General features: G+C 33.1%; 1 protein-coding gene across 1 annotated transcript; it reads right to left on the reverse strand.

Moving 5' to 3' along the window:
- Positions 1–415: 415 nt before the first annotated feature.
- Positions 416–10,538, reverse strand: LOC143244282 (inhibitory POU protein-like). Its single transcript, XM_076488650.1, has 2 exons — positions 10,262–10,538; positions 416–5,293 (listed from the first exon to the last, which is right to left on the reverse strand). Exons 1-2 carry the CDS (start codon positions 10,385–10,387, stop codon positions 4,367–4,369), a joined length of 1,053 nt encoding a protein of 350 aa, XP_076344765.1. The 5' UTR covers positions 10,388–10,538; the 3' UTR covers positions 416–4,366.
- Positions 10,539–22,187: the final 11,649 nt, after the last annotated feature.

Consider the following 22,187-nt stretch of genomic DNA (forward strand, 5'->3'; position numbering starts at 1 on the left):
AAATTAAATTATATTTATTTAATTGTATTTTATCAAGCATATATCGTTTTTTCATGTAATTGTGCTTTAAGACAAAAGACACCTTTCGATGTGCTCGTATATGTTTTTTATTATTTTACACTGTGTACAAAATCAAATATTTATACAATACTATTTGTTTTTTTAAAGATTTGAGCAAAAGAAGGTTTTCTTCCAGTTCGTAAACCCTAATAAAAGTTTTACACACACTTTAAGTATTTCTGTTAATGATTCGTAAACCCTAATAAAAGTTTTACACACACTTTAAGTATTTCTGTTAATACTATTAGCAAACCAAAGAAAAACAAAATGATAATTGAATATTTGAATGTAAAGTTAAACAAAAATTATGAAAAGATGAAATAAAAAAATATTGAACGGTTCTGTATAAATTTCAGATTCTGTAAAGATAGTAAAAGAAGAAAAGTAGTTTGTAGATATCAAAACTAAATAGAAAATCATGTTTTTTTGAGGTTCAGAATTAATTAGACTTAACCGGGAACTTTGAGTATAATGATAAATAACATTTAAAAAAGAAAAATAATTTTTATCACATCTAAAGTTATATAATGTTATAATGAGATTATAATAAAAAAGTGGCCTTGTGGTTAGGACACTCAATTTGCAATCTGCGAGTCGCAGGTTTGACTCATTCACTGAACATGCTCGCCCTTTCAGTTATGGGGGCGTTATAAAGTGAGAATCAATCCCTTTTCTTCTTTGGTATAGAGTAGCCCAAGAATTACCTGGGGAGAGGGGTGTTGACTAGTTGCATTCCCACTAGCCTATTACATCAAAATTAGGGACGACTAAGTGCGGGCATCCTTAAAATAGCTTTGAGCAAAAACAATCAAACAAACAGAATGATAAAAACTTATAAATTCCATAAATACGAACAAAATTTGTGAAGATATAAACATTAAACAACAATGATCTAAAATGTTTAAAACGCAGCAGAATATGATGGTTAAACTTACAAAAATAAGAAAACCGACAACTCAAGAGATTCAAAAAGATTAAACTTTCGCCACCAGGGATGAGCCCCCACCGAAGCCAAAATAAATATGTTTTGAAAGTTACCGAGTTATCGGTTTGTTTATTTTGTGGATCATCACATTTTAGACGTACGTGACATATTAGTACCATAAATACATAACTTTTATGGTGATAAAAATAATACAAATATAGAAATGTGTAATTCTTTGAAGAGATTAAATATATTTAGCTTATTGAACATCCTAGTATAATAAAGGCTTAACTCGTATAGTGGTAAATTAAGTCTTATAAAAACAATCCAAATATACAACTCTGTAATTCTTTGAAGAGGTTAAAGATGTTAAGGTTATAGGTCACAGAAGAAAAACTGAATGAATATTGTGATCAAAGAAACATGTGATAATTTGACCTTCGTGTGTTACAGAAGAGCAAGTTCAGGAGACGAAAAAAAAAAACTTCAGTAATTTAACTCAAACATAAGATATTTTTTTCTACTTTCTTCTTACGTGATTAAATAATGAATGAAATCAAACACTGAAACATAACGTATAGGTTATGGAAAACAATAAAAATGAAAGCGCATGGATAAGAAAGCTAAATTAAACTAATATACTAGTTATAATTTGTCTGTAGCATGAAGACGTCACCGACTTCCTGGACGTTGATTATATTGTAATTTAGGACGAATTGTTAGTACTTAATATAAAATACTTATATGCTTTGAAAATTTCCACCTTATCCAAATTTCGATCTCAGGAAATCTGTTTTTTGGATTTATGCTTTGACTCGTTTTAAACTAGAAGCGATTTCTGGTTATTAGTTTTAACGTACGGAACTACGCCAGTATTTTTAAAACTTAGTTAAACGTTCGGATTTCTAACATTTTTACAGATATTTTACTATGTGATGATATAAATAAAACATCATATTGCTATTACAATATTTAAAAAAAACTGCAAATGCAAAAACAATTGTTGTATTTGCTGAGGTTTTGTATAATCATTGTCATTTCTTAAAAAGTATGTTTATCGCATACATATCACAAAAACATCGAGTTTTTATTTTAAGCACTATGTTATGAATGTCAAGTTAAATTTATATAAATATATATATATATATATATTTGTAACATTTGAAAAATCTAAAGTTATAAATAACTACTGAGAATGTACTATACCTTCAATTTACAGCGATGCTGATAAGCTATGGAATTTGTCTTATCTATGCTGCCTATTGTTGATTTTTTTTTACGTAACATATCCAATTCGTTATGTATTATTATCTTAGCAATCCAATTTGCTCTATTTAAGCCACATCTTCCTCAAATATATTGTTACTGTTCTGTTCGCTTATTTTAGTGACGTATACCAACTGCTCTGTTAAACAATCTTCCTCAAGTACATTGTATCTGTTCTGTTTATTTACTTTAGTAATGTACCCCAGCTACTCTCTTCAGTAAATCATGCTTTAGTATTATACCGTAAGTACAATGCTCAAGACTTCAGTAATATACCCTTCTTACCCGTTGCTTTATTAATATAACCCAACACACTTTAATTAGTACTTTTGTATTTTAGTAACATGTGTTTCGTACATTGAGCATTCAAGCAACTATCTACAGTTATACAATAGGATAGGACTACTGAACATTCTCCATACACATGTGTATTTTCATAAACTGTGAAAATAATTTAAATTAAATAAGTTCTTTTCTATTTTATCACGAGCCACCTTCATTTAAAGATAAACTAAAAACACACAAAACAGAAATTAAGAACAACCTACGTTAGAATTGTACAGATAATGTTATTGTTAAACTTTCTATGTTTTATTATTGTAACATGCCCTCTAGGTTTACTTTGGTACATCTTATTACTGTCTTACATTCTATGTACCGTAGTTTGTAGAAATTACTGTATCCCACATGTCCACTTCTGTACACCTGATATACCATTGTAACTTATTCCACATGTCCTCTTCTGTACACCTGATATACTATTGTAACTTATCCCACATGTCCTCTTCTGTACACTTGATATACAATTGTAATTTATCCCACATGCCCTCTTTTGTACACCTCATATACTATTGTAACTTATCCCACCTGTCCACTTCTGTACACCTGATATACTATTGTAACTTATTCCACATGTCCTCTTCTGTACACCTGATATACTATTGTAACTTATCCCACATGTCCTCTTCTGTACACTTGATATACTATTGTAACTTATCCCTCATGTCCACTTCTGTACACCTGATATACTATTGTAACTTATCCCACACGTTCACTTCTGTACACCTGATATACTATTGTAACTTATCCCACATGTCCTCTTCTGTACACTTGATATACTATTGTAACCCATATTCCCTATTCAGTTGGATATACTATTGTAACCCATATTCCCTATTCAGTTGTGCCTTTGTGACGTATCTAATTTTTTACAGCATACTCAATATTTCCAAAAGAACGCTGTAATATAGCAGGTTATTTTTGTGGCATACTATGTTATTTTAACAATTAACACGGTGAATTGAATACGTATTGTTGTCGGGACAATTATATCGTAATAAAATTAAAGATAAATACATTCATGTGAACAACTTTCTTGGGATAATAAATGAAACGTAATATTTTGCTTAAAGATATAACGAACAATTGTTAAAGTTCGTTGCAAAAGGTGTGTTTGTAATAAATCCTTTCTTGAATAGGCATAACTAAATATAATTCTAGTTTTAGCGAAAGTAAGTTGATTTCATCTTCGTCAATGTAGTCACATTTCAAATGATCGTTAAATCGAAATATTGGCAAAAAAGTAGTGTAAATACTCAGGTTTTCACACAATTACATAATTTGTACTGAGTCCCAACCCAACAAGAGCTGGCTTTTACATCCGGCGAGACAGGAAAAGAATGAGCTTTCAGTTTAGGAAAGGTAAAGTGGAAAGCCACCAATTTAACATTAAGCGTTTCGGTTATCGCCATTAGTGATACATAAAATGATATTAGAAGTTCTGACAATCGTAATGTGCACTTGTGAAAGGTTGTGGTATCACCTGGGAACAGTTTCACCCTCACCATGCTATCATATAAAGTGGAAGAAAGATATATTTCTCACGTATATTTACCACGAAAAATTACTGCTTCGCAAACACTCAACTCGTCTGTTAATTGCCACAGTGGAAACTGTCTTAAACACTCAAGGTTTTTTCCATAGGCACTGCTGTAGTTTTCTAACCACAAACTGCCTCCAGAACACTATTAATGTGACACTGCTGTATTTACAATATTACGTCATACAAAACGACAAGAAACTTTAATCGCAAATGTCAAAATTATTATATTTGACCTAAAGTTGACTAGCTGAATATTTCATTCGTTTCTGTTTCTGTCTCTGGTTACAAAACCACACACGAACCACATTTTTCTTCAGGTCCAGCTTCTCGGCGATAGCAGCGATCTTCTCGCCGGACGGTCGAGGCTGCACAGCGAAGTAGGCTTCCAACGATCTCTTTTCAGGAGCAGCAATAGACGTCCGTTTTCGTTTCTTCTCTCCATTCGGCAAGACCCCCGGTGATTCTGGATCGCGGCGTTTGCTTCGTGCCTGAGATTCTGCTGCTTCCAACCAAGCTTGCAGAATGGGCTTGAGTGCGACCATGTTGTTGTGAGACAATGTGAGGGACTCAAACCTACAAATTGTACTCTGCGACAAGGAGCCGACACCAGGCAGTTTCAAGTTCGCAAGCGCCTTTCCCACGTCGGCTTGGGTTACCCCAAGCTTGATCCGTCGTTGCTTGAATCGTTCTGCAAAAGCTTCCAATTCGCGTGGGTCCGTGTCGGTGTCGTGCATGGCCATAGCGTGGTGTGGAGCTAGCGCTGGGTGACCATTCATCATACCGTTCATGCTGTGTGAATAGATGGGGCCATGGAGCTGTGGATGAGCGTGAGAGCTGACAGCGTTAGTTTCAGCGGTTAGGGTCAGTGGCGGGAGGGAATTGGGACACAGTGGCTCCAGCAGATCCATCGTGTCCATACCGGGATGCCCCATTTGAGAGGGATGGACCCGACTAGTAGAACCAGCGTGTCCGCCCCCCATCCCAGCATGGTGGGCGTACATCATGTCATGCTTTAGAGGTAGTCCTGTGCTAATTGTGGGGCCGCACTTGCTGATATCCACGGCGGCAAGAGCTTCTGCCCGGCCCATCAGGCTGTCATCCAAGCCAGGAAAGAAGTTGCCTTGTAATGATGGTACTGCCGGCCGAAGCTCTTGGTAAGTCTGCCAATATAAAAAACATAGTTTAAACACCTTAATCAATACAAAATGATTCGTTAAAAATTAAAGTGTTATAGACCAAACACACATACAAAATTCTATAAATCTTAATTACAATACTATTAAAGGAGGAAAAACTAAAATATTTAGAAATATGTAGAATTTAGAATTCAAACTAATATTATATTTTAAATTAACACATTAAACCTGTTTAAGAACACAATCTTTATGTCTATAGACATTTTCAAAGCTGTCTGCGCTTACCAAAACAAGATATCCATTAACTAGATAACCAACAATTAATACATTTGAGTCACTTATAAAATCTTGAACTTTTCCTGTGTTCATCCAGAAAGCTGAAATTATTACATTTGTGACTAACTCAGGGTTAATGTTAATATTTGTCAAACGTAATGTTGGTCATACAATATTTCTATATTAACCATCTGTTATATTCTACGGGTGAACTTTCCAAATAATCACATACTGTCATGCGTAGTTATATGTTATTTTTCAGCCAAGATACACATTCGCCAACCACACCGGTAAGAAACATAATTAACCATGTAATATCGTAAGTCAGACATAGTAACTGAGCATGTACTAAGCATGCTATATGTTTTAAATATTTAATCTTCATAAAAATTACATAGCTGTCAAGATTACTTGAAACCATATCCATCAGTAGCTGTTACTAAGTTTTTTGTATAGTGAAACACGGACAGTGTGGCCATAAAATGACCTTATAAAACAGAGGAATAGTCCTTTTTATTCGTACATGAATGTGATTAAAACTACCAGTGTTTTTAAATTTTAAATGTCCATATCCTAAAACTGACTACCGTATCAGAAGTGTTTCCTGCTTTTCTCGCTGTTATTGTGAGTGTAAAAGTATCATATTGTGTTTTCTTTTCTTGCCGAAACAGTGCAGTAAAGCACTCAACGTATTCCAAAAACTGTCTAAACTACGTTAATGTGTATCTCAATTAATTAAAACAATAATATAGAGACACCTTTTAATGGTATTAACTGCTACAAGTTCAGGCCATCTCAGATACATCCGGATATCACTTGTATAATAAACACGTATCAGCAATTTACAGAAGATAATCTAACCCGTGTTCTGCAGTCTATATTGAAGCATTGTACCACAGGCCAAAAATAAATTGTTGTAAGCTGTATTTCTATCAGTGCTATATTAAATCATATCTTTTCGTTTCTGTTTCCTATGTATATTATTACGTCCTAATGCAGCATCTTAAGTTTTTATCAGTGCTTATTGCGAAAGACTAATCTAAATATTCGAAATAATTTTAAATATTCTAAATATATGGTAATCTAAATATTTCACAAAATAAGGCCAGTGTAATAAAATATGTGTGTTGATCATAAACATTTGTTTAACAATTTTCATAAATTTTAATATTAATTCATAAACCCATCCAAATCTTATTTTTAGCATTACGGAAAAATAACAGTCCAGGAATTTCTTTTCATTTATTGTTTTTTTTTCACTTACAATAAATTTATTCGAAATTTTACCTTCATTGATCCATAATATGAAGTAAATATGTGAATCTAGTTAGTTAGTTTGTTTGTTTCTTTGAAGTAAGAGTCTAGTTAGACCATGATGATTTGGTTGGGTGATAGAAAATCAACATTCTAAATACCTAACCACAACAAAACAACAGCGATATGAAGTTCTATAACTATAGTTAAAACGTCTTATGAGTGATGGGAAATGAAGACGGGCTGGATAGTTCAGTTCATAAAGCGTGATTTGATAGATCAAAGACTTGACAAATTAAAATTTACTTCCAAAGAAACTTTATGGGAGCGTACTAGAGACATTTGATGTCAAATCCCAAAGAACACTTTGATTAAAAATGTTGTAACAATACCTGAAAGATTGCCTGCAGATATTAAAACAAAATTAAAAGGAAACCTTACAAAACATTAACTATAAATTTGCTGAACTCAAACACTTCCACTGAGTTTCTGTTGTACTAAATATGAAGATTAACAAAATTCTGATGTGAAAACCTATGATTTACCTTCTATTGTTCTTTGAATGTAACCTGAAGTATAATTTTAACATTGTCTTAACGCTTTTGCAGAATACTATATTTAAAACAACTTTCATATATACTATATATTATTGTATACTAACTCTTCTATTTTATGAAACTCTTATATATCATGTACACTACTGTGTACTTACGTAAGCATTTGTTTTATCAGTACAATTAACTACATTTGTTTAATCAGTACAGTTAGCTGTATTTGAATTATCAGCACAATTAGCTATATTTGTTTTATCAGTACAATTAACTATATGGCCAGGTGGGTTAAGACGTTCGACTCGTCATTTGAGGGTCGCGAGTTCGAATCCCAGTCGTATCATACGTGCTCGCCATTTCAGCCGTGGGGTCGTTATAAAGTTACGGTCAATCCCACTATTCGTTGGTAAAAGAGTAGCCCAAGACTTGGCAGTAAGTGGTGATGCCTTACACTGCTAAAGTAGGGATGGCTAGCGCAGATAGCCCTCGTGTAGCTTTACGCGAAATTCAAAAACAAACAATTAGCTATATTTGTTTTATCAGTACAATTAACTGTATTTGTTTTATCAGTACAATTAACTGTATTTGTTTTATCAGTATAATTAACTGTATTTGTTTTATCAGTACAGTTAACTGTATTTGTTTTATCATTATAATCAACTACGTTTGTAACAGCGTATTCATCAAGCTGTTTTACAGTATTTTATTTGTTTTAGCGCAAAGACATATAATCAATCGGCTATCAGTGCAGTGTTCACCACGGGGAATCGAATCCTGGATTTTATCGTTGTAAGTGTATAAACTCACTGCGAACTCGTTGAGGAACATCTTATTAGTGTGATTATTAATACTGAACTCGGTGCAGGAATCTAGATTTTTTTTTTTCCAGTAGAATCAGTCATGTTTTACTACAGCTGCTTACAAATGTTCATACACTTTACTGTGCAACTTAAATGTTTACTTGAAAGGTTAAGTAATAAACCATCTTCGTTCATATTTAAACATACATCATAAACATAGAAAATAAAATAAAAAGTAAGATAAGTCATTAAACAAGGAACCTGATGTTGCTGAGAAAGAAGCTTTCGAGTTACCTAGGTTTTGGTTTCGTAATTCATATGGAAAATACATATCAACAACTAAAATACTGAAAATAATTGTCTTATCAGTGTGTAGCAAATGTGTATTGGTCACTCAACTGGAACTTTTAACACACTTATACGTAACAGTTTGAAACAAAACAAAGCAAGAAGCAATTGTTAAGGTCTTATCCTTCTGAAGGATACACATGCTTTGTTAAGTACTCACGGCAAATATTTATATCCTAATCCACTCTCATTTATACACGGCTGAATCACACAAGGAACAAAAATAAATAACTGGAAACAACTGTATTCACGACTTTTGGTACACACCGGGATATTAATCTCATTAACTTGTATCCTAAGTTAACTGAATAACAGTAGTTCAAACACCTGTATATCCACCCTAACTACTTTGGAGCGTGAACACTAAACAATAATATGTACAAATATATGTATATCTACCTTTAATACGCTGTGTTCTAAACACTTAACAACACTTTTTATAAACAAGTGTATTTCTATCCTCACTACGCTGTATCCTTGATATACCGAATAACAATATTTAGAAACACACATATTTACACTTCGCATGTTCATCTTAAAAAGAGAAGAAAAATATTTAAAAACACATATATATCTACCGTTAGTACGCCTTATCTTAAACAATGACAGAAACTTTGGGTAAATAAATACATCTTAAACTAGCTACATAGTAATATTTAGCAAACACATGAATCCTAACCAGCCCTCACTACATTATTTTTTAAACATTTGTGTTTTCGGTTGTAACTTTTACAACCAAGAACCAGGATCTTTAATACGACTGTACTGAATATAGTATCTTAATCAACCTGAATTTATATCAATAAACACCTGTAATTTAACCATTTTCAACTAATTTGGGTAAACTCCTGTCTTAATCCGATTGGACATAGTTTGGTAAACTCCTTTATCTTAATTCGAATAAATGCTTTGGTAAACTCTCGTTTCTTAATTTGTAGTTTTGGTAAATACCCGTAACGTAATCCGGTACAAATCCGTAACTTAATTCGGTCAAACTATTCCGTTTTAGTAAACACCTTCTTACAAACCGCAGTATTTTCCCCGCGAACATTTGATATAGAATTTAGAAACTTAAAGCTATTAAAAACATTTATTTTATAAGAACTGATATAGCACTATATAAAACTTAGCTATTACTAGAGATAAAGTTACAAGTCGTACTAGTAAAGAAAATCTCGCATAAAGTTGATATCACACTTTTTTAAAATACCTGATAAGATTTGATTCAAACTCCTTAAAACCAGTAGCTTGTCAGACAAAAGATATCTCTATTACATAAAATCGTTATAGATAAATCTTTTCAAACAAATAATTCATGTTATTTTTTCTTAAATATAAAGCCAGTTGTGTGTTCGTGATTCTAGCTGTCCCCAAATGCACTTTGACATTTCAATGTATCAATCAAACTTATTTATTGTTCACTGGACAGGAATAAAAAAATTTAAACTTCTGGTTGTTTAATATTTAACAGTAATCATGGTTGAATTATATATTACTATAATTATTAATGATCCAGCTCTCATGTGATTTACTTCCCAACATTTTAATTCGTGTTATCTGCTTATTAATTCTGAATAAGTACCGTAGTTTCATATTATTTTAGGACTACACGACTCTACAGATCAATAGTAAGTTACCAGAAAGATCTATCTGTTACTTGACGTTAAATGCAAGCACACAAAAAATAACAACGATTTAACAGACGACTATACTACACTCTCTGTAGTCTAGAATACGTAACTAGGATTCAAAGACAAACTTACCGGCGGATTACCCATGCAATGCCGTCTCATGTGGTCCGAAGACCTGTATGTTGGGAAACAAGTCCCGGTGCCAGTGTTGATATGAGAAGGCAAAACCATGTGCTGTTTGCTGTTCATGGCGGACATCACTCCGGCCAAGGAGGCTGGGCGAGCCACGGTATTTAATATTACACAACAATACTAGTTGGATAAACTGGTCAGACGGTCTCTGGTTCTCCTGCTGACGAGCCTTTGTTACAGTTTTGGCCATCCATCCTACATGTGCACCTGTTCACAGTAACTTTTGACGTCACGTGATTTATGTTGACACATGCGTATCATGCTAGCTTCCTATTCGCCTGTCGACATGCACGCGCCAAGCACCTTAGGGAAAAACAGCCAAGTCGGCGTGGCGTTCTGTTAATGGCAATCCCTTGTTGTAAGCTAGATAGTTCATTACAAAATCAGCAAAGCCTTTATTGACAACATTATACAGGTAACTTTTCCTCTACACTTGAGAAACAATAAAACTGTGTGTTATTATTCAAAATGGAACTCTGAGACTTATTGAGGTAGTGTTGCTGTGGCTATAATTTAAATTGCTATCTATGAACATGCATATGTATACTGAAAAAATGTTGCAGACACGGAGCTATTAATAAAATGAATATCAAGGAGCGCTGTCACGTCACGTGTGTTTTTCTCACCATTAAAGTTAGACTGAGTTTGAACACAATTTACTCTTTTCTGCAAGATACACTGAAATTCTCACTTCCCTAAATTGATTCAATTCTTATAAAATTATAACTATAACTAGAAACTTTCGACTGGAAAGACGATCTTTTTACCGTAATTCATTACTACAAACAGTCTCACTTACAGGTTATCATAATGTTATAAATGCAATACAAAAGTAGGTAGTGTCGCTAAGAGCTAAAATAATGTAGAAAGAGAATAAAAACTTACTGGCAGATTACTTATCCCGTATGTCCCATTGGGTCTAAATAATGTACTTTTAATAATATATCAAATTATAAACAAGACCAGACAACATTCATCCCATATAAAGGGTAAACATCAAAAACTAATCTAAAAGTTCCATTGTGGGGATTAGAGTGTTTTCTCGTAAGAAAACATATCTATCGCTGTGTCCTCAATAAACAAAGAAAAGTATAAAGATAGTATTAAATAACTTGAAGTTATGAACGCGGTCAACTACACGTGATTCAGTAATAAGCTTGAGGAATGATGATGCTATAATTCGAGGTATGATACCCGAAGTTGATACAGCACAGTTTAGATGTAAATATAAGATATTAACTTCACTTAGGTGATAATAAAAACTCAGTTACAAATAGCGATAGATATGAAGGAACGATTTCAATCTGGATTATGGGGTTTCTTTAATTGTAATAGAAATTAATAAGATAATAATACCTGACTAAAATGTAACCGAGTTCCTTAAATAGTACTACATATTGTTTCAGGTACTTAATCTACAAATAAAATGGGTGCATATGTTCAACTGAAACTTTACACGTATGAGAATAAGTAATATTAATTAGAATTTATTTAAATCTATAAAAGGTAATGTAATGTAAGTACTTAATTTATATGTTGAAGGATGTATATAATGAATTATAATTACAGACGAATGGGCAAAGAAATGACAAAGCATAGGAGTTAATAAAGCTACTTAACTGGCAACTGAGAATATAACAGGAACAAAGCATCTTGTAGGGGAACTTATATAGATATTCAACTACAATTACACATGTATGGTGTGGGATCGAAAACCTTGAACCTAATCATACAGTTTCTAAATTACGGCTTTTGTCAATGATTAAATTTGTAATAGAACTTACCTAAATAAAAATAAATACCTTAAAACCGATAAGAAAAGTAAAGCAAACATCAAGAAGAAAAAAAAGAAAAAATTAATTGCACGAGGTTCGCGCATTTTCAAATTCTCGATTCGGTGCATTCTTTAATTTTTCATCAAAAAGGATAATTGTTGTTGTTGTTTTGAATAAAGCACAAAGCTACACAATGGGCTATCTGTGCTTTGCCCACCACGGGTAACGAAACCCGGTTTTTAACGTTGTAAGTCCGCAGACGTACCGTTGAGTCACTGTGGGGCCAAAGAGGATAAATAAATCTTTAAAATTGACAACATTATTTGCGTTTAATGAAAATGCTGAAACTTAATCACATTATAACGAATGTAACACTAATATTTCACTTTTTATAATATCTAGAAACTGACTTTTGTTAAAAGCTTTTTAGGAATTATTTTGGGTGAGGATGTACATTAAAAATATTAATGCACGAATGTGGACAAAAACACAGCAAAAGTTCTATATGGTTTAAAATATTCATGCACTAGGATAATAAAGATCAAATTTTCCTAGGCGGACACATTCTCTGTACTTAACAGCAAAGGAATGGGATCCACTTGAGACACCAGAACGATCCAAAAAAACACTTGCAACGAGACGTGTCCAAGTCGTGGTGAGTAAAATGTGGGGTTTTGTAAAAGTTAAGTATCCAAGAACAGAAAGGCTAGTATATCAGGTATCAGTACACAATACAACCGATAACAATATTCGAAAGGCTAGTATATCAGGTATCAGTACACAATACAACCGATAACAATATTCGAAAGGCTAGTATATCAGGTATCAGTACACAATACAACCGATAACAATATTCGAAAGGCTAGTATATCAGGTATCAGTACACAATACAACCGATAACAATATTCGAAAGGCTAGTATATCAGGTATCAGTACACAATACAACCGATAACAATATTCGTCTTGAAGCAAGACCAAACGGGATACGAAATAAAAATGAAATCGTATTCAACCATTGCATATCTTAAGCAGTTGTTAACTAAAGCTATTTCAAACACAGACATATAGTTCAAGTCGGCTATGGAATTCTGTACAATCAGATTGTTGAAAAGGAGGCTGAAAAATGGTCATTCTGCAGGAAATGACATGACAGTCTTACGTCAGAACTATTTGAAGCGGAACATACGATGCAGGCCTATTGTATAGACACACGTATTTCTATTATCAGTTAACTATATGTGGCATAATGTATACATATTTGATATCGTTGCAATAACTTCTAGTTATTTTATTTCAAATGAATATGAATACTTACATACTTCAATTCTATAAGTTGAGTTCCTGATACTTCTCCCGATTTACTCTTGTTTATTGTGGTTTTTGTTATTGTATTATACTGATTATTCTAATAACTTATTCCAAACGGTTTTATAGTCGCACTTTAAGACAATACGAAATATACTTCAGCGGTTACTTACTACAGACTCATTTACGAATTACTGCTCAAACATCTCAAGAGCAACAACCAGTGTTGGCATTTGACATATTTTGGCAGCAATCTGAAAACAGCTGTTGACTGTTCACCACCATTTCATAACACTTATTATGGTGTGTAATCCTTTTACAAGCTGGTAAAATACGGTTACAATTATACTGGTCATTAAACATTAGTATTAAGCCTCTTACATTTTTAAACACTACATTATTTGTCTATTCTTTTAGGAATTTTTCATAATTAGAAGAGTATATAAGGTTATTGTATAGCTTATATAAATGGTGTTTGCAACCATTACTGCGTTCGTTGTATCCCAGTCAACCTGAAGATCTCTGTACTAAGTGAAACACGTCGTCGGCAACTGATGTGATAAACATAATGTGGTTGGAATAATGTAATTATACACTCTTCTAATTCTTAAAAAGTTCCTAAGGGACCAGATAAAAAATGTAGTGTTTAAAAATGGATCAGGCTTAATATTAATGTTATATGATAAATGTAAGTGTAGTGTATTGTCTTCACCAGTGGCACACCGGTATATCTTTGGATTTGCGATGTTAGAAACCGGGTTTCGATACCGTGGTGTAGGAGCACAGATAATATGCTGTGTAGCTTTTTGCTTAACTTCAAACGGAACAAAACAGTTATATTGTTAGGAGGTTTGCCTCATCTGCAATTCTGCTTAATTTGGTGTGTGATACATATTAATAAAATGACCTTGAATGATCTCAGTGGGTATACCCACAACATCTAATTCCATCTAAATAACAGTTATATTCTGTAACTATACGTTTTTTGAATCACTTGCATTTCAGTGGACTTTATAATCAGTAACTGCTCCCTAGTAGTTCAGCAGTAAGTCTGTTGACTTATAGTCTTAAAACAAATAAGAATTACGTTTGTTCAACAAACTTTGAATCTTTTAATTAGGGCAAAGCATAACTTACTCTTAGCAGCTAGTTCACTCAGTCTTTCGAATTTAAATATTATATAAGGTTATTCAAATGTTATTGAAATTTACAATTTCTTAATCTATACCCTGTTTTACAATGGAATTCAGTAGAAAGTATGTATCCTTCTGGGAAATTCTGAATACCACAAGTGAATATATCTTTATGATCTGGATGTATAGATAGCTTGCTTCCTATAAGAGTTCAGTATTGGTGGAGCCACACTACGTAAGTAATGACAAACGTATAGTTTCATACGCACCGATCCATCGCGACTTAACATCGGTTTAAGTCGCCACGTGACTTACTGATTTGAATATTCAAAATCATTTTAATATAAACTCCTCAATACTCTGTAGTTCATATAACTGCTTAATTGAATTTAACTTATGAGAATAATTGATGCACACGCATAATAATATTTAACTGGAAAATATTACCTAACAACAGGATAGGTCTATTACTTAATTACTACAGAGAAAATGGAATATAATGAAGTTATACGGGAAAAGAATGAAGACATTTAATTCTAACTATAAGTATCTACAATGCCCCCAACCCCGTCGCACAGCGATATGGCTGCGGACTTGCAATGCTAGAAACCGGGTTTCGATACCAGTTGAAAGCAGGGCACAGATAGCCCATTGTGTAGCTTTGTGCTTAACTTCAAACAAACAAACAAAACAAGCATATAAAAAAACCACACAAATGTGATTGTAACTAAGTGTGTTCGAAAAAAGCAGTATTTAGTTTGAAGTTGATATGCCTGCTTATCTGGTAACAGAAAGTTTGTTAAATATTTAACTGTAAAGGATAACTAAACATGAATGAGAAGTTATAACTAACTAAACATGCTTCTTTAGAGAAGGATGAGAAGTCATAACTAACTAAACGTGCTTTTTTAGTGAAGGATAAGAAGTCATAACTAACTAAACGTGCTTCTTTAGTGAAGGATAAGAAGCTATAACTAACTAAACGTGCTTCTTTAGTGAATGATGAGAAGTCATAACTAACTAAACATGCTTCTTTAGTGAAGGATGAGAAGTCATAACTAACTAAACGTGCTTCTTTAGTGAAGGATGAGAAGTCATAACTAACTAAACATGCTTCTTTAGTGAAGGATGAGAAGTCATAACTAACTAAACGTGCTTCTTTAGTGAAGGATGAGAAGTTATAACTAACTAAACGTGCTTCTTTAGTGAAGGATGAGAAGTCATAACTAACTAAACGTGCTTCTTTAGTGAAGGATGAGAAGTTATAACTAACTAAACGTGCTTCTTTAGTGAAGGCTATCAAAGGTACTTACGTTTCAAGAGAAATGAAACTGCTAATATATCGTTATGGACATAGTTTTCCGTATGTATGAGTTAATAGTTATACGTAACTAGTCTTACAGATTAAGTTAACTAAGTAAGTGACAAGAGAAAGGTAGAGAAAAAGAGGTGCGAAAATAACATTATATTATTGATGAAATTATAGAGATTATAATAGAGATTATGTTAAGTTTTTAATTTATAAGGGTAGAAATGGGATATATTCTGAAAGTACAGGGTGTTCGGAAAGTCACTGTGCAGTTTTGTAATCATATTTTATTCAGTCTATTTCAAGCTAGCAACTGATAGCGGTGTTTAGAAACAAAATAAGAAGGATCCAGGCCTGTATTGATGACAACGGGGGTCACTTCAACATTGTTTATAATTGTCATTCATATTTACCTCCTGTATTCTATACTGAAACATGTCTGTTAATAAATATATAAGTGCACAGTGACTTTCCGAACACCCTGTATTAATAAGGGGCGTTGAAACTGAATCAAGACGTTTCTTCTCTGTTCAGAGTTATACTCTCTAGTTAGAATTTTACTGCACTGGGGTATAACTGAAACTGGAAAAAAGATGTTTAAATATACTTAACAAAAAATTAACCGTTGCCTTGGAAATTTAAACTTCGTCCTCTGTCAGTATATTTATCTGAAAACTACCACCAAACCTCTGAACATTAAATACTTACATATGATATACGTGTATTCCTTTACACTTGGAGATATATCTTATATGTGGCAAACATTCCTAAAGTACATAGTTTATTGGTTAGTTTGTGAAAACATCAATGTGCATGTTCAATATAAAGTCATCTGTTAATAAAATAAGTAACCGAAACGATTGATTAGGACCAACTTTGGTTTCACACCTACTTAGTTGAAGAAGAGCATGTTTCATATTGTGTCTCTTTCTGTGTTTACTCATTCTGGTCATATATATATATACATATATGTATATTAAATTTTATTTATTAAAACAGCTAATTAAAAAAATGTTTATTGTAATTAAAACATTTCGTAAAAATAATAATCAGATTTTGTATTACACTGAAACTCATGTTGTGTTACTATTAGCAAAACACTTGAAAGTAGCCATTTAAAAGTAGTATTGAATAATAACTAAGTTTTAGCTGACCTTCTTTTATCGATTATTTGCTACACACTAGTTAGTTTGTTGTATCAGGTTGTTTAGATTCATATCGGTACTAATGAGATAGAGCTAATTTACTGTTAGGCTAGAGATAATACAAACCAGATTAAAATTGTAAGCTATTTCAGAACAAGGCATAACAAGTTATTAATGTTTTAGAAGAAGGCATAAATATATCCTAACGAACAAGCCAGACAAAGTAGAGTAAAATATTAAATAAAGCGAACAAATAAAACAAGTATTTTCATGAGAGTGTCAACAATACAGTAAGGAAAAATAATGTACCATGAATGTCCAAAGATATGTCTGTTCATAGCTAGTTTAACATAAGCACTTTTCAACATTAACGTTATGACTTTCGAATTATATATATATTCTCAGAATATATACATATTTATATAATTCTACTCCTTTTGACAGGTATGCTGTCATAGAAGAAACAAACTGATAACATGTTACTGTTAATAAACAGTCAAGAATATTTGAAAATCAACCAACCAACTTGATGAAGTACACTAAAATACGAATCAAAATATGTATTTCTAATAAAACTTTGAATTGAATTTTAATAAAACCTAAAAAAGAGAACCACTGAAGCAATGTGGTTGTTAAAGGAATATTCTATTATGGAAACGGTTGTCAATATCTAAAGTAGGCGATTGTCTAAGGAAACAAATTACAAATAATTTTACTTTTTGTTTGTTGGTGATCACAAAGTTATACAATGGGCTATTTATGCTCTGCTCATCGTAGGTATCGAAATCTGATTTTCAGCGCTATGAACTCTCAGACTTACAGTTCAGCCACTTAGGGGGAGGGGCATGAATTCGTTTTTCAAGGTTAGTGTATGATTATAATATCATCTAAATGTTGTGTTGTCATCACTCAAGCTCGTTTCTTCTGGTTAGTCCATCGAAAAACGGGACAGAATGATCAGTTTGCTTCCTTGTACAGTAGAAATTTCTTTTATTTTCTCAGAATTGGCGCGAGATCAAATATATTCTAAGATACGTAAATAGAAACGTCAAAAATTACTCGCTAAACTCTACTCCAAACATAAACCTCACAAAAGATATAATGTACTCGAAACATAAGAATGAAAAAATGTAGAATGTACTCCAAACATAAGAATGCAGAATCTGAAATGCACTCCAGACATAATCGACTCGTAAACTGAGGGTCGCGGGTTCAAATTCCCCCTCACACCAAAATGCTCGTTCTTTCAGGCGTGAGGGTGTTATAATGTTACGGTTAATCCCACTATTCGTTCGTGAAAGAGTAGCCCAAGAGTTGGTTGTGGGTGGTGATGACTAGCTGCCTTCCTTCTAATCCTACACTGCTAAATTATGGACGGCAAGTGCAAATAGCCTTTCTGTAGTTTTGCGCGAAATTCTAAATCAAAGATACCATACAACGTTACTTTTATTTTCTTTCATAATTGATATTTATGTTTATAATCATGACATAAACATTTTAATAAAAATAAAAGTATTATCAGTTCTTTGTTGAGCTAATTTGCATCATGTCGAGTGCATAACAAACTTGTAGAGATAAAAAGTTTAAAATGTCTTTCACCTAAGGATGGAAGTTTATATCACAAAACCAAGTACAGAAAAAGTAACCACTATACAGTAACAGCACAACCAGGAAAACCAAGTACAGAAAAAGTAACCACAATATAGTATCAGCACATCCAGGAAAACCCAGTACAGAGAAAGTAACCATTCATTATACAGTATCAGCACATCCAGGAAAGCCAGAACAGAGAAAGTAACCATATACAGTAACAGAAAATCCAAGAAACTAGTGAGTGGTAGTCCTTCCTTTGAAACAACAAGTTTTTATCCTCACCATTTTTCTTATACTAAGTTCAGGATTCTGCATGAAAGGAGAATTTTATAAAAAACATACTGTATATTAGTTATATGTATAGATATGCATTGCTAGTTATACCAAAATCTACAGATCTTACAAACGAATTAAAAATTGTTAATGGGCGTATATTAGTTATTTTGCTCATAACAAATGATTTTTTGGATTTAAACAATTGTATTGTTATTTTTAAACACCCAGATCAACAACATTCATCAGCTGCAGTTATTTCGAAGCACCTAGATCAAAAACATTCGTCAGATGTATTGTTATTTCTAAGCACTAGATCAACAGCATTCATCAGATGTGGTTTTTTTTACTAAGGATCTAAATAATTTCAAATTGCTTATAAAAATATACATATAGGAAGAACTCAAAAAACGTACATTTTAATATGTAAGTAAAGAACGTTGCTACTTTTAGTTCTTCAGTGTGAAAATTATATTATCCACCTAGAATTGGAAAATATACTTGTCGTGGAATCATTAAAACATTAAAATATGGTTCTTACGTCTGTCATTTAGAAATACACTATTGTTATGCTACGTATATACTTTTAATGACAAAATCTTAAACTTTCAAATATTTGAAGTGAGTAATCTAAATTCAGTATATATTGCACTAATACACTGCTTGCTAAAATCGTAAGGCCAATGAACATAAAGAAAAAAAATATGCATTTTGCGTTGTTAGACTCGACCATTTATTTGAGTACAGCTTCGAAAATTGAAAATAAGAAAACGGAAAATAAAAATAAAAAAACCTTTTGTAGCATTTAATAGGGAAAATGTGAACACTATGAAATTAGCCTAAATACTAGCTGGTCAAAAGTGTAAAACCATACTGAAACGAAGCGATAATCGGTGAACACGTAACGAAATTTAATAATTTGTGTTCAACCATTAGCGTTGTCAACATCTCCCACTGACATCTCCTGTGTTACATTGGGTAAAAACATGGCAAAAGCTGAAAAGTTGACAGAGTTTGAACGTGACAGAACTGTCGAGCTGCAAAAGCAAGGTCTCTCTCAACGTGCCATCACTAGTGAGATCGGGTGTAGTAAAATTGCTGTTGCAAATTTCTTAAAAGACCCTGAGGGATACGAAACGAAAATTTCAAATGGTCGAACCAAGAAAATTTCGCCGGCGTTGAGCAGAAGGATTCGACGGGTTGTCTGCAAGACACCAGCTGATCGTCGAACCAGATTAAGGCCCTTACGGACGCAGAATCCAGCTCAAAAACAATAAGAAAAAAAGGCTTTAAAAACTATAAACGTCTTCAAAGGCCACACCACGAAACAGCTCGATTAAACTTTGTTGAGAAGCACTAAACATGGGACGTAGAAAAGTGGAAGAAGGTTTTGTTCTCTGATGAGAAAAAATTAACCTGGATGATTCAGAAGGCTTCCAACGTTACTGACATGATAAGGATATCCCACCGGAGACATTTTCTACACGACACAGCAGTAGACGTTTCATCATGATCTGGGGTGCTTTCTCCTTCCATGGAACAATGAAGCTTCAAGTTATACAGGAGCGTCAAACAGCAGCTGACGACATTGGCATGTTGTAGATAGCATCCTCATTGACTGAAGGCCCTCGCTTGTGTAGATATGACTGGAGCTTTCAGCAGGACCACGCTGCAATCCACAATTCCCACAGGTCAAAGGACTTTTTTTCATGGCAAATAACGTGATTCTTTTGGACCATCCAGCATGTTTGCCCGAACTGAACTCCATTGAAAATGTTTGGGGGTGGATGGCAAGGGAAGTCTACAGAAATGGACGTCAATTCCAAACAGTGCATGATCTTTGTGAAGCCATCTTCACCAATTGGAATAACGTTGCAGCCAGCCATCTGCAAACGCTTATATCGACCATGCCAGAGCGAATGTTTGAAGTTATTCGCAATGACGGTCGTGCAACTCACTACTGAAGCCTTTTGTTGGGCATTTCCTACCCTGTTTAGGACTTCTTTTTGGTATGGTCTTTTGACCAGCTAGTATTTAGGCTAATTTCATAGTGTTCACATTTTCCCTATTAAATGCTACAAACGTTTTTTTACTTTTATTTTCCTTTTTTCTTATTTTCAACTTTTGAAGCTCTACTCAAATAAGTGGTTGAGTCTAACAACGGAAAATGCTTTTTTTTTTTCTTTATGTTCATTGGCCTTAAGATTTTGGCCAGCAGTGTATACTGTACATTATAGTTTCTGTACTCGGTGTTGTTTGCTTTTTCTAAAATGTGTTACATATACTTGTCTTTTTCTTTACTATTACTAACCCTCACTTTGATTTCTTTTGAAGTAACTTTTTTAACCTCTGATGACGTTCCACTTCAACTAACTTCAAATGCAACTGAAAATGTGCACACAATACAGATATCACATGCTATTAAAATCGACATACTTTTAGTTCCATAAAACGTGTAAACATAATAAAGACAAATTATTATACTTGACGATGGAAAAAAATTATTTTGAAGATTTAAGTAAAAAGAGATTTATATTTTAAACGTTTGAGGGATCTCGAAAACATTCTCACAATTTACCTGAACATGAAGTGTATGCCAGCTTAAATGCAAAAGCTAATGATATAATTATATGCAAGATGTCGCTACTGTGCAAATCATATCTGAACCAAACACATAAATATCAATTCTTGAATAGAAGTAAAAGGATAAGTTGCATTCAGAGACTGCAATTACTGTTACAAGTTCAAAATATCCTTTAGAATAACAAACTTCACTGTTATAAATAACAATGTTCTTTGTATCTGTTTTAATCTGAAACAGGCAAATTCAGATATTGGTCAATTATAAGTTATTTTCATTATAGTTTTTGATCTGATATAAAGCAATTTGTCTAATGGCGTGTCAGTTTAAACCCAATTAAACTATTACACCTCCTATAATCTTCAGTAAAGTCCTGTTCCTCTTACCACTAATTTCGTCCCATTTTCTCCCATCACACTTTTGTAACTTTACACGTGAAAAACAAACATCATTATAAATAACTATAACAACTTACTTCATTTCTCCTGGTATGCTTTTAAGTCTACGATCCAGGCATAATATTGAATCAGTCCTTGTATGTCTCTCAGTTCTGAAGGTTGATGACTATAGTGTCCTATTGTTGTCCATTCTCTGGTGTCTCAAACTTCTTCTTTCAACATTCTCATTTTCCATCCATTTTCTTATCTCATCTAGTAAAGAGACTCTCTGCATGTCTCTCGACTCTTCATTCTTTGATTTTACCCATCAGACTCTTTTCCACCATTTCATTTGCGAAAAGTAGAGCATCTTTC

Source organism: Tachypleus tridentatus, chromosome 2 (genome assembly GCF_004210375.1).
Source record: "Tachypleus tridentatus isolate NWPU-2018 chromosome 2, ASM421037v1, whole genome shotgun sequence".
NCBI classification, from domain to species: Eukaryota; Metazoa; Arthropoda; class Merostomata; order Xiphosura; family Limulidae; genus Tachypleus; species Tachypleus tridentatus.

Excerpts from the sequence above, each read along its gene's own strand:
- LOC143244282 (XM_076488650.1), bottom strand. The coding sequence starts at position 10,387 with ATGTCCGCCATGAACAGCAAACAGCACATGGTTTTGCCTTCTCATATC. Across the intron at positions 5,294-10,261 it reads ATTGCATGGGTAATCCGCCG|ACTTACCAAGAGCTTCGGCC; the intron begins GTAAGTTTGTCT and ends TTATATTGGCAG.